This window comes from Tachysurus fulvidraco, chromosome 2, assembly GCF_022655615.1.
Source record: "Tachysurus fulvidraco isolate hzauxx_2018 chromosome 2, HZAU_PFXX_2.0, whole genome shotgun sequence".
NCBI lineage: Eukaryota > Metazoa > Chordata > Actinopteri > Siluriformes > Bagridae > Tachysurus > Tachysurus fulvidraco.
In genome coordinates this window covers 16114617-16128509 of record NC_062519.1, presented here as the reverse complement: position 1 = coordinate 16128509, position 13893 = coordinate 16114617, and the positions used below count along the sequence as shown (strand labels likewise).

The 13893-nt window shown below is 44.4% G+C and overlaps 1 protein-coding gene across 4 annotated transcripts in view; it reads left to right on the top strand.

Annotated features, from left to right (window-relative positions):
* adamts9 (ADAM metallopeptidase with thrombospondin type 1 motif, 9) overlaps positions 1-13893 on the top strand; it is a 54584-nt gene that overhangs the window by 9180 nt on the left and 31511 nt on the right. For 2 of the 4 annotated variants that reach the window (XM_047810202.1, XM_047810205.1), the window contains exons 6-21: positions 12-136; positions 444-484; positions 578-683; positions 1470-1616; positions 1881-2022; positions 3334-3438; positions 4448-4593; positions 4993-5174; positions 6696-6832; positions 7086-7203; positions 8629-8724; positions 11386-11552; positions 11739-11868; positions 12376-12502; positions 12805-13015; positions 13111-13266. In XM_047810202.1, coding sequence (XP_047666158.1) covers positions 12-136; positions 444-484; positions 578-683; positions 1470-1616; positions 1881-2022; positions 3334-3438; positions 4448-4593; positions 4993-5174; positions 6696-6832; positions 7086-7203; positions 8629-8724; positions 11386-11552; positions 11739-11868; positions 12376-12502; positions 12805-13015; positions 13111-13266 — 2136 coding nt within the window. Of the gene's footprint in view, positions 1-11; positions 137-443; positions 684-1469; positions 1617-1880; positions 2023-3333; positions 3439-4447; positions 4594-4992; positions 5175-6695; positions 6833-7085; positions 7204-8628; positions 8725-11385; positions 11553-11738; positions 11869-12375; positions 12503-12804; positions 13016-13110; positions 13267-13893 lie in introns of all 4 variants that reach the window. The other 2 variants (XM_047810201.1, XM_047810203.1) reach the window with 1 other exon arrangement.

Genomic DNA, 13893 nt, shown 5'->3' with positions numbered 1-13893 from the left:
TCTCTCCACAGAAGGGTCCAGTTATCTCTTTCAATGCACAAACCACTTTAAAGAACTTCTGTGTCTGGCAGCTTGATCAGAACAACCTTGACGACGAGCACCACGACCACTATGACACCGCTATCCTCATCACCAGGTCCCGCAGCTTTTACTTCCTCTTAGCAGGATAGGTTAGCTAAAAATGCTAACCTGGATAACTAGGGCACTTAGCATAGCACTACATAACATTTACAGAGCAAAGTTGGTTGTCATATTGAATGACTGCAAGTTTAAATCTGAATTTCAGCAGATATAACTTGCGTTATTTAGAACTGTTGAATTGTAGAAAACTGTTAAGGTGTGTGTGTGTGTGTGTGTGTGTGTGTGTGTGTGTGTGTGTGTGTGTGTATAACAGCTCAGGTGTATTTGCGCTATGTATAAAAGTACCTTGTGTATTTCTACAGGCAGGACATCTGTCGAGCAAAAGACAAGTGTGACACTTTAGGTAATTATGTTTTTTTTAATGTGATTTTTTTTTCAGATATCAACTATATAATAAGATTACAGTCACAACATATGTTCTTCTCTGCTTTGGCAGGTCTTGCAGAGTTAGGCACAGTGTGTGATCCGTACAGGAGCTGCAGCATCAGTGAAGATAGTGGCCTCAGTACAGCTTTCACCATTGCTCATGAGCTCGGCCATGTGTAAGTGACCGTTGGAACACCATCTCGTAGGCTTTCCTCAGACGGACAACCCGAAGGAGTTTTTACCCTTCCATGTAGTACATTCAACAAAATTTTTTGTTCTATCATCCAGCCTTCTTCTTTGCCACACAGATATTCTCTACAAATCTTTTCTTATGCTCTCTTGCTAGTCCTTGCTATCCACTGGTCCCACTGTCCATGATTCCACTGACAGACATCGCATCATTCTCTAACATCATCAGTGATCACTGTAATCATGTCTAAAGGAAACACCATCCTTCCTTCCTGCATATATGTGTATAAGTCTGTAATACCTGTGCATACCTGGATAATTTCATGGATAAGGAAAAATATGTCTTTGTATCCTAACCACTTTTCTACCATTAAAGACATATCAGGAACTAAACCAGATACCTAATACAGATATGCCTTTCCTCACTGTAGCCTTTTGCAACGTAATCATTCCTTTATTTCCACTGCATGCCCAAGATGGGATTTTGGAATTCCTTTCTTATCCGGTGGATGGCTGTGACCTCACTGCTGTAGGCTGAGCAGGGGATTGAGCTCCTGGCGCTATAAGGTGCAAAGCTGTACACATCACACCTCTCTCCTGCCGTCTCCATTCCCTGCATGACCTCCTTTCAACCAGCTTCACAAACAGCTCGCGATACTGTTCTGGCCATCCGGTCGCTGAAATGCAGCGAGAATCCAAACGTTGCTTAGAAAACTTCCCCAACTATAAATCTATTAAACGTGTTGCTGATGTCTGTACGTTGTGTTCTGCAGGTTCAATATGCCCCATGATGACAGTAATAAGTGTAAAGAGGATGGGGTTAAGGTTCAGCAGCATGTGATGGCCCCAACGCTCAACTACTACACCAATCCCTGGATGTGGTCCAAATGCAGCAGAAAATACATCACAGAGTTCCTCGAGTACGTACCGCACACTGTATACACACTGGTGGCTTCCTGAGACTGTGACTTCCTTCCACACAGTTGTAAGCTCTGTGAGAAAGAAATGTTTCACCCAATTACCTCAATTCGTTCAATCGGCTCCGGTCCACCAAAGATTTAAATGAAACTAGGCATCCGGTCGCATCAACACAAACTCAAGGGGTGTTTCTTTGTGTTTTGTTTTTCTCTTGTCTGTTTTGTTTTCTTCTTGAAATCGTTTTTTCCCCCATCATTTCTTATTAGCACAGGGTACGGAGAGTGCTTGCTGGACGAACCCGTGTCCAGGCCATACCCCCTGCCCCAGCAGCTCCCCGGGCGCATGTACACCGTCAATCAACAATGTGAACTCATATTTGGACCTGGGACACAGGTCTGCCCATATATGGTAAGGGTACTTGATTGTTTACAATTTGGAAAAGAATATTCAATTCTATGTAATTATTATATAATGTTTATGTTATTATATAAATCACTTTTAGCAATAAACACTGTTGCAAAGAAATCCAGATGATAGCTAGAAATAATCTAAAGCTATGGCGATCGTGGAAGCCACACAATACTGTTGGGAATATCTGCATTACTCTCGGTCATGTTGGTTCATTTTAACTTTGGTAACAACTTTTATTTTACATTTACAGCATTTGGCAGACATTCTTATCCGGAGCGACTTACATTATCTCATTTTTGTACAACTGAGCAATTGAGGGTTAAGGGCCTTGCTCAGGGGCCAAACAGTGGCAGCTAGCTTGACTTGGGATTGAACTCACAACCTTCCGATTGGTAGTCCAACACTTTAACCACTAGGCTACCACATGCCCGACTTCTCTAAGTCACTACGCAGTTATAACCACAAAATGTGTAGATAAATTGGTAAAAAAAAGCCTCAGTACAACATGAATGACAGCGTAATTACAGCCAGCATCAAGCTCGACCTCTGTATCGATAACCAACCCAGCAGCCACATGATCATTTGTGGAATGATGTCAGGCTGTCTTTTCTGACCATATGCATTAGAATAAATTTGAACGTATTAACGTCCATGCTGTGATGTTGCTCTTGTTGCTCTCTACATGGACAGAGAGATGAAGAGGAGCTATTTTAGGCTCCATTTCTAAGTAGAAGTTACATAACATCGTTCACCAGCACAGTGTGATAGATTTAGTCAGTGGCATTTGAGGTGTTTGTTTAAAGGGTAAAGCCCTATGAGAGAGGGATAGTTACTCTGTGTGTGTGTGTGTGTGTGTGTGTGTGTGTGTGTGTGTGTGTGTGTGTGTTATGTGTAATTTGTGTATGGTTATGAAAGGGTGGTAGTGAAGGCTGACTGTGTGTGTGTGTGTGTGTGTGTGTGTGTGTGTGTGTGTGTGTGTGTGTGTGTGTGTGTGTGTGTGTGTGTGGACAGTAAGTCCTAAAATGTCTGTAAATCCAGATTTGTGCATGTTCAACTTTGTCCCCAAAGTGAAGTAAAATTTTCAGGTGTTTAACAAACGTTTTGATTGAAACATTTCTGAGTGTTTACCCGTCAAATAACAAATAAATGTTCATTTTTACTGTAATCCCTCTGGAAACAGTGTCCCCAAAAGTACTAGATATGTCGTATGTCCCTATTTGCCTTCTATGTGGGCATGTGTGTGTTTGTGTGTAAAATGTGTATGTTTATAAGGGGGTGGTACTAAATTTGTGTGTGTGTGTTTTCCAGATGCAGTGTCGCCGGCTTTGGTGCACGAGTCCAGAAGGAGCTCAGCGTGGTTGTCGGACCCAACACATGCCTTGGGCGGACGGCACCGTCTGTGGTCAAGGAAAGGCAAGTGTTCAAATGAATAGACTATTAAACATGCCGTTTGAACCTGTAATATAAACGTCCTGCCATTCTCACAGAACTGAAACTCCTCCTAACAAGTTAGGGACTCCTCGGTATTGTTTACATGCCGTATATTTGCACAGAACACCCCCAACTCTGCAACTAACCCCTTCTTTAAGGAGGGGGGGAGGGAGGGAGGGAGGGAGGGAGGGGAGGGAGGGAGGGAGGGAGGTGGGGAGGGAGTGGGGAAGGAAGAGACGAAAGAAAGGGAGAGAAAGGAAGAAGGGCGGAGAAAAGGAGGGAGGGAGGGAGGGAGAAGAGAAAAGGAGGAAGGAAGGAGACGGACGGAAGGACGGAAGGCATAATGAATGGGAAGGGAGAGTAAGGAAGAAGGGAGGGAAAACGAGGGAGAGAAGATGAAAAAAGGGGCAGGAGAGAAGAGGAAAGGGAGAGAAAAGGAAGGAGGAAAGAAAGACGGGAGAGAAAGAGAAACAGGGAGGAGAGAGGAGGAAAGGGAAAGGAAAGGGATAGGAAGGACGGGCAGGTAAGGAAGGAAGGAAGGAAGGAAGGAAGGAAGGAAAGGACGGAAGGATGAAAAGAGGGAGAGAATGGAGAAAAATTGATGGAGAGGAGGAAAGGGAAAGAAGAACGGAACGGAAGGGAAGGAACGGAAGGAAGGATAGGAAGGAAAGGAAGGAAGGAAGGAAGGGAGAAAGAGGGGAGAGAAAGGAAGAATGGAGAGAAAGAGGAAATGGGAGAGGAAGGAAGGACAGGAAGTAAGGCAGGAAGAAGGAAGGATGGAGTAAGACGAAGGAAGGAGGTCTTCTTCCTAAACTAACTACCCCTAACTAACCCCTAACAAATCAAAGTTGTAAAATAAAAGAAAAGGTTACTATAGATTGTACCAAGCTTATATTAATCAGTGTTTCTCTCTCTCTCTCTCTCTCTCTCTCTCTCTCTCTCTCTCTCTCTCTCTCTCTCTCTCTCTCTCTCTCTCTCTCTCTCTAAACAGCACTGTAAACATGGTGTCTGCATTCCCAAGGAGCATGACTTGGGGCCGGTGGATGGGGAATGGGGCGTGTGGAGTCCCTTCGGTTCCTGCTCACGCACATGTGGAGGAGGCATCAAGATCGCCACCCGGGACTGCAACAGACCTGCGTACGTGCTACAGCCTTTTTTTTAATGCTTCATTTTAATAAGTGAGTGAGTGACGTGACATAAGGCTAAGTACGGTGACCCATACTCAGAATTTGTTCTCTGCATTTGACCCATCCAAAGCACGCACACACACACAGCAGTGAACACACACACCGTGAACACACACCCAGAGCAGTGGGCAGCCATTTATGCTGCGGCGCCCGGGGAGCAGTTGGGGGGTTCGGTGCCTTGCTCAAGGGCACCTCAGTTGTGGCCGGCCCGAGACTCGAACCCACAACCTTAGGGTTACGAGTCAGACTCTCTAACCATTAGCCCACGACTTTTGGTTACCTTGGTAATTTCATGAGATGTTATCCAGTAATATCTCCATGACCATCCAATGTGTATGGCTTCATTTAGACCCAGGAACGGAGGACACTATTGTGTGGGGCGCAGAATGAAGTTCCGCTCCTGCAACTCGGAGCCGTGTTCGAAACATAGAAGAGATTTCAGAGATGAGCAGTGCGCCGCTTTCGACGGCCGCCATTTTAACATCAATGGTCTACCTCCAAACGTGCGCTGGGTGCCAAAGTATAGCGGAAGTAAGTCCTTCACTTTGTTAGGCATTTTCAATCACGGTCATTTCCTGTAGCTGTAAGTAGCTCTAGCTAGCTGTTCTCTTTTATTGTGGGAGCTGGATACAGTTTTATCATGATCGTTTTAGTAGAAGCTTCTTTGACTTTTTAGGAGCTCAGGAACCTGAGAAGAAAGAAAGAAAGAAAGAGAGGGAGGAAGGAAGGAAGGAAGAACGGAAGGACGGAAGAGAAAGGGAAGAATAGAGAGAAAGGGTGAGAGGGAGAGACAGGGGGAGGAAGGAAGGAAGGAAGGAAGGAAGGAAGGGAGGAAGGAAGGAAGGAAGAACGGAAGGACGGAAGAGAAAGGGAAGAATAGAGAGAAAGGGTGAGAGGGAGAGACAGGGGGAGGCAGGAAGGAAGGAAGGAAGGAAGGAAGGAAGGGAGGAAGGAAGGAAGGAAGAACGGAAGGACGGAAGAGAAAGGGAAGAATAGAGAGAAAGGGTGAGAGGGAGAGACAGGGGGAGGAAGGAAGGAAGGAAGGAAGGAAGGAAGGAAGGAAGGAAGGAAGGAAGGAAGGAAGGAAGGAAGGGAGAGAAAGGGAAGAATAGAAAGAAAGTGTGAGATGGAGAGACGGGGGAAAGGAATGAATGAAGGAAGGAAGGAAGGAAGGAAGAGAGGGAATAATAGAGAGAAAGGGTGAGAGGGAGAGACAGAGGGAGGAAGGAAGGAAGGAAGGAAGGAAGGAAGGAAGGAAGGAAGGAAGGAAGGAAGGAAGGAAGGGAAGAATAGAAAGAAAGGGTGAGAGGGAGAGACGGGGGAAGGAAGGAAGGAAGGAAGGAAGGAACAATAGAGAGAAAGGGTGAGAGGGAGAGACAGAGGGAGGAAGGAAGGAAGGAAGGAATGAAGGAAGGAAGGAAGGAAGGAAGGAAGGAAGGAAGGGAGAGAAAGGGAAGAATAGAAATAAAGGGTGAGAGGGAGAGACAGAGGGGGAAAGAAAGAAAGGAAGGAAAGAAGGAAGAAAGGAAGGAAGGAAGGAAGGAAGGAATAGACAGGAAAGAAGGAAGCAAGGAAGGAATAGACAGAAAGGGAGGAAGGAAGGAAGGGAGAGAAAGGGAAGAATAGAAATAAAGGGTGAGAGGGAGAGACAGAGGGGGAAAGAAAGAAAGGAAGGAAGGAAAGAAGGAAGAAAGGAAGGAAGGAAGGAAGGAATAGACAGGAAAGAAGGAAGCAAGGAAGCAAGGAAGGAATAGACAGAAAGGGAGGAAGGAAGGAAGGAAGGGTAGAGAGAGAGAAAGAAAGAAAGAAAGCAGGGGAGGAAGAAAGTAGGAAGGGGGAGAAAGGGATGGAGGGAGGAAGGAAAGAAAGGAAGGAAGAAGGAAGGAAGAAAGGAAGATTTTTTGAAGATTTTTGTTGTGAATCGAACCTTATTTCTGTTCTAGTTCTTGTTGAAGAGAAACTCCTGAATCTCAGAAAGAAAAGCTTTTATAATCCTGGTGTGTTGATGTTCCTGAATTTTGTTCCGTTTTTTTTTTGTTTATTTCTATGTAGTTCTAATGAAGGACCGCTGCAAGCTCTTCTGCAGAGTGGCAGGAAACACAGCCTACTATCAGCTGAAGGATCGAGTGATCGATGGCACGCCATGTGGCCCCGATACCAATGACATCTGTGTGCAGGGCCTGTGCAGGGTGAGTGTGATGTTTGTGATGCCTCGTCACTCTGCAGAAGTGTGACAGGTTCCCCAGTGGTGCTCAGGACTCACCATGTACTTACCATATTTACTGTTATACTCCATGATTCGATCTGCATTCACATGTGAGTGGAATATTAATGTTACATGGCATGCTGCTTCAGTTTGTGTCTCTACACTTCCATCACAGACCGTAATTCATCCTGCTCTAGTGCTGACTTCTCTTCCATATTTGCACTGTGTCTCTGCAGCAAGCAGGTTGTGACCATATTTTAAACTCCAAGGCCAGGAGAGATAAATGCGGAGTGTGTGGGGGAGACAACTCGTCCTGTAAGACAGTGGCAGGGACGTTAAATACGGTGCACTACGGTAGGAGTTTTAGTTGTGTTTGTGTTACAGTGTTAAAAAAAGTTCAACTTTTCATTATGATTTCATTCATTCGCATTTTAGTAAATTCATTACAGCTCACTCACTCACCCACTCACCCACTCACCCACTCACTCACTCACTCACTCACTCACTCACTCACTCACTCACTCACTCACTCACTCACTCACTCACCCACTCACTCACTCACTCACTCACTCACTCACTCAACTGCATCCACCCAAGTCACCCACTCACTCACTCACCCACGTCACTCACTCACTCACTCACTCACTCAACCCACCCACATCACGCACTTCACTCACTCACTCACTCCCATCCACTCACCACTCACTCCACTCACCCACTCACTCACCCACCCACTCACTCACTCACTCACTCACTCACCCACTCACCCACTCACTCACTCACCCACTCACTCACTCACTCACTCACTCACTCACCCACTCACTCACTCACTCACTCACTCACTCACTCACTCACTCACTCACTCACTCATTCTCACAATGACACACTCATTGACTCACCCTCTCACTCATTCTTTCAATGACTCACTCACTATCACAGACTCACTCACACACACTCACTTACTAATTTTCTCAATGACTCACTCACTCACTCACTCACTCACTCACTCACTCATTCATTGACTCACTCATTCACTCTATTTCAATCACTCGCTTATTCTTGCACCCGCCTTTTGAGCATCTACTCACTCATTCTCTCACTGACTCACTCATTCTTGCACTCATTCTCTCAATGACTCACTCACTCACCGACTCACTCTCTCACTCATTCTTTCATTGACTCACTCTCTCACTCACTCACTCACTCACACACTCACTCACTAATTTTCTCACTGACTCACTGAGTCACTTACTGACTCACTCTCTCACTCATTCTTTCATTGACTCACTCACTCTCACAGGCTCACTCACTCACTCACCCACTCACTGACTCAATGACTCACTCACTCACTGATTCACTCACTGACTCACTCACTCATTGACCCCATTCAATTGCTCACTTACTCACTCACTCATTCATTGACTCACTGACCCCCTCACTCAAACCTATTCACTCTATTTCAATCATTCACTTGAGCATCTACTCACTCACTCACTCACTCACTCACTCACTCACTCACTCCCTCACTCACTCATTCTTGCAGTCATTCTTTTCTGCTGTTATTCACACTCTTATAAACTCACCATCTTTCATTTGCTCACTCTCTTACTCTCTTACACTCTCTTCCATTTTTCCATTCACTTTCTTAATCACTCATCCGTTCACTTACTCACTCACGCATCTCTTACTTACTCATAAACTCGTTTATTCACTCACTCTCTCATTCTCTCATTCAGCCACTCAGAACCTTAGTTATTTTGTCGCTTCTCTCCTTCATAGGTTACAACGTCGTCGTGCGAATCCCCAGCGGTGCTACCAACATAGACGTGCGACAGCACAGCTACTCAGAAAAACCCGAGGATGATAACTACCTCGGTGAGTTGAGCTCAGACAAAGACGCAAGATTTTCCGTCTGCTTGTGCTCAGCAAATCTTCATTAAGATTCACGAGGTTGCAAAACATAGAAACTATAATTGGCCTGTGTGCAGCTTCGAGGCTAATAAACGTCTTTATATGGAAACATTGGATTTCCTTTGTAATTGTCATACGTGGGTGTCACCAACAATACACTTCACTTCCTCGAAGGATACAATGACATATCCTTTATCACCCCCTGCCCCAAACAGAAGGAAACTATATTTTCCGCCACACGTCTGACTCAGTCCTGGGATAAGACGAAACGTAGAGACTTCCGGGTTCAGAGGAAAAAAGGAGACGAGCAGCCGAGTGCCTGGAATAAAATTAGACTACACGGACGTAGCTTAGACGATCATGTGCATGGGTTCTCTTAAAGGGGTGGTACACCTAAAAAAACCCAAAAAACAAACAAACAATACAAACTGAATCGTTGGGAGAAAATAAGATGAACATTGGATGGTCAGCGGCTCTGGGTTCTATAGACCAGGTGCTTTTGTGTGCTGGAGGAAACCTAACTAGAAGCAGGTTACTCCAGGATTCAGTTTGATTTGGAAAGTCTTTTCCTGTCTTGGGGGGTAGGGGGGGGGTTGCAGGTGGCTTAGTGGTTAGCGGTTAGCACGTTCGCCTCACACCTCCAGGATTGGGGGTTCTTGTGTGTGTGGAGTTTGCATGTTCTCCCCGTGCCTCGGGGGTTTCCTCCCCCGGTCCAAAGACATGCATGGTAGGTTGATTGGCATCTCTGGAAAATTGTCCACAGTGTGTGTGTGTGTGAGTGAATGAGAGTGTGTGTGTGCCCTGTGATGGGTTGGCACTCCGTCCAGGGTATATCCTGCCTCGATGCCTGATGACGCCTGAGATAGGCACAGGCTCCCCGTGACCCGTGAAGTTCGGATAAGTGGTAGAGAATGAATGAATGAATGAATTTCCTGTCTGCTGCATTATTACTTCCATAAACCACGATTATTTAAAAATGATTCCAGAACATAACGAGCACCTCAGAGCTGGTTTTCCTGACTCTTGCTATCACTCGTCATCGTGTAGCGTTTTTGTGAAATGATTGTTTCTCTACAGAAAAGAGAAAATTGCAGAAAAGTCCAGAGTGTCATGATGTGACACGAAATAAATAAATATATCTATAAATCGGCTGAGCTTTCGTTTGACTTTCAATTTGAGTTAGTCGGCTTCCTGCCAGCTGTCTATCGTGCAAATCGTGTGAGGAGCACATGCTCACGCGTTTAATGGACCAGAACTTTCCGGGAGCCTCTGAAGAAGCTGTCCTCGGCTTGTAGGACGAACGGGTCACCGTGCCCTGGAAATGATAACGGTGTGTGCGTGTGTAAGTTGCAGAAATGTCTGGGATATGTGATGTGTGAAGTGATGAGGAAAGTAATGCAGGAAATAAAGGACATAATCGCATTAGTGGATGTGAATGTGTGCGGTAAAGGAACAGCCGGCTCCTCGGAGGAATGCCGAACTACTTTAGCCCAATTAGCTTCATTCTACAGTATGTCACTGCGCCCTCGGTAAAGCGTGCATTTATCCAAGCCTCACCAAAAACTGAGTCTAACTCTGCTACTCGGTGAGACTTGTTCCTACGTAACGTATAAAGGAAGCACTCAGGTCTAGGAAAATAATTGCTGACGGCTTGGTGAAGCGGTGCGCTGAACAGCGAACTTCAAAGTCGATGCTTTTCAAATAACAGCATCTGCTACTTCTTATCCATGTATGGTTACATTTAATGGTGTTGAACATCCAAAATAGGGGTGAGTTTTTCTTAACGGTTACATTATAGCAGCTATAAACATTCTCTCATACTCTCCCATGCTTTTTACACACACACACACACACACACACACACACACACACACACACACACACACACACACACACACACACACACACACACTGCAATAAATGACAAAATAAACTGCCAATAGAAGAGGTAATTATCTTAGACTCGGTTTATCACAGTAATAATTAATAATAATTATTTTAAAAAGGCTTTATTTATTTATTTATCTATCTATCTATCTATTTATTTATTTATATATTTGCGGGGTGTATTGCTTGTATTTTTTTTGCAAAGAAAAAAAAATCAATCTTGATGGACTCCTTCCATTAAATATTATATATATATATATATATATAAAATAACCATGAATTAATATAATATTACTACCTGTTATTTGTCTTGGGAAAAAAAGCCTTTTACGTACATGCACACTCTGAAGATCTCACAAGCTCCTCCCCTTTTCTCTGTCAGCATATGATCCGTGTGTCTAATATTTGCATACTAGAACATGATTGGCTGTCGCACTTTATGACTCAGTAATGATTTCCGTTTCACATTCAGCGCTATTTGTCATCTGGAGGAGCTGCTTTTGTGCTTTGACATTCAAATAAAAAAAAAAAAAGATAAATATAACAAAAGGGTAAAAATAATAATAATAATAAAATAATTAATTAATTACTAAATGTCCTGGATAAAGCTTAATAAAAAAAAATTAAGTAAATCAAAGTAAAACAAAGGTATATTTAATTGTCTTACATCTCCTTTCTTTCAACTCCTCAAGTAATAATCTGTGTCCATAAACCTTTTTTTTTTCTTTTGCTCCTCAGCCGTGGCCAACAGTCGTGGAGAATATTTACTCAATGGAGATTTTGTGGTCAGCATGTTCAAAAGGGAAGTCAAAGTGGGCAGAGCCGTCCTCGAGTACAGCGGCTCCGACCACGTCGTCGAGAGACTCAACTGCACTGACCGCATCGAGGAGGAAATCGTCATCCAGGTAGCGCTCAGCCGAATCGGACAGAATTCCAGTTTTAATTGTTTTTTGACGGTCAACCGTGAAGGTCTTGAAGGATTTCTGAAGCGACGGATTCCATTCCATTTGTTTGATATACTGTATTAATGCGCTATTAAATTTCTCTTATTAAAACGTTTTATCATTTTGTCTCTCGTACTTTTCTCACAGGTCCTGTCCGTAGGTAACTTGTTCAATCCGGACGTCAGGTATTCCTTTAACATTCCCATTGAAGACATGACTCAGCAGTTCATCTGGGACGCCTACGGCCCGTGGCAGGAGTGTAGCCACCTGTGCCAAGGTGAGCAAATGTTTTAAATAAACTTTCTATTTAGTATTATTATCTACATGCCAATGTGAGAGTTTCAGGTTTCTTGGTGAGGTCAGTGAGGCTACTGAAACTGTAAAGTACTGAGATTGTACAAACAGTCCAAACATCTGGGCTTCTGGGTTGTTTTTTTTCTCTCCTGGGCGGGTGGGGTGGGGGGTGGGGTTGGGGTGGTCTGATTCAGATCTCTATCCCGCCTTCGTACAACCTTGAAGCTGAGAAATCGAATGGTCTAGAATATTCCGAGATTGAGACTCTGTCATGATATTTGAATAAAGAATAAATGTGCAAGAGAAAAGAAACAGAGACAGGAACAACACTGCTAAAGAATTCTTAAGAAAATGTTTAGCACCTTTGGAAGGAGTCTCTAGGATTTATTTATTTATTTATTTCCTTTGATGCGGTGACTTTGTGTAGATTGTGTAGATTGTAATGTGTGTGATGTATCAGAGCATTTTTATTTGTTGTTGCATCACTCAGGGGAGCGAAAAAGAAAAATCCTGTGCAAACGAGAGTCGGACCACGTGGTGGTCTCGGATCAAAGGTGTAACGGTTCACCTCGACCGGCGACCATCGCAGAACCCTGCAATGTGGACTGCGAGCTCAGGTATTCGGCGATGATGGCGGAGACTCGGTGGATACAGTTCTGTCCTAGTGTGTTGGCTCAAATCCCTGGAGTGACCACTCAAGTCTTATTACTGCTTAGATACTTGAACCAAAATTTGTGAACAGGAAGCTAGTGATGGTGCAACAAGTACTGGGGATTAAAGGGAATAAAAGGGATTGTATTGTATTGTCAGTATTTCTATCGAGAAAGTTCTTCTCAGCTTGGCTGTGTTTGTGAAACAGACTTTAGGCTGTGACATGGATTTAGTGCTTTATAGCTACAGCTCCACCTTCATTTCCCAGGTGGCACGTGGCCCGTAAGAGCGAGTGCACGGCGACGTGTGGGCTGGGATACCGCACGCTGGAAATCTACTGCGCTAAATTCAACCCAAGTGACGGTAAAACCCAGAGAGTTGATGACAGAAACTGCAGCCATCAGCACAAACCTGATGATAAGGAGGCTTGTCATGGTGACTGTAACCCTGGCGTCTGGGAGTATTCGCCCTGGTCAGAGGTGAGGATGGGAAATAGCTAAGATCACACTTCTGCTCATTGCTCTGACATTTTTAAAACATTATGGCTTAAAATGGCTTTGTCCTGTCTGGGTAGTGTTCGAAAAGTTGCGGAGGGGGAACGCGTCATCGGACTGCCGCGTGTAAGTCGTCTGAGAACGACGAGGGGAAATGCAACACCAGAGACAAGCACGTCGTCCAGCCCTGCAACGAGTTCCAGTGTCCAAGTTGGAGGACTGGGGAGTGGTCAGAGGTACAGGCTTTAAATCGTGAAATCAATCAACAAACTTTAAATACAGATGTCGACTTTACATACAAAATTGCTTCTCTTATTCTCCAGGGATAAAAATGCAATACAATCGCCAATACACAAAACATAATAATGTGCCCTCAAGGCTCCGCATGTAAAAAACTGTGAGAAAAATTATAAAGTACCCTGTAGGGTAAGAAAATGAGATGCAGTGACTTAAAGACTCCCCTACAGGACAGGCAAATAAATATAGAAGAAATGCCCTCTAGGTGCTCCTACACATAGGAAAATGGGATGAAGTGCCTTCTAGGTGCTCCTACACATAGGGGAATGTGATGAAGTGCCCTCTAGGTGCTCCTACACATAGGAAAATGGGATGAAGTGCCCTCTAGGTGCTCCTACACATAGGAAAATGGGATGAAGTGCCTTCTAGGTGCTCCTACACATAGGGGAATGTGATGAAGTGCCCTCTAGGTGCTCCTACACATAGGAAAATGGGATGAAGTGCCCTCTAGGTGCTCCTACACATAGGGAAATGGGATGAAGTGCCCTCTTGGTGCTCCTACACATAGGAAAATGGGATGAAGTGCCTTCTAGGTGCTCCTACACATAGGGGAATGTGATGAAGTG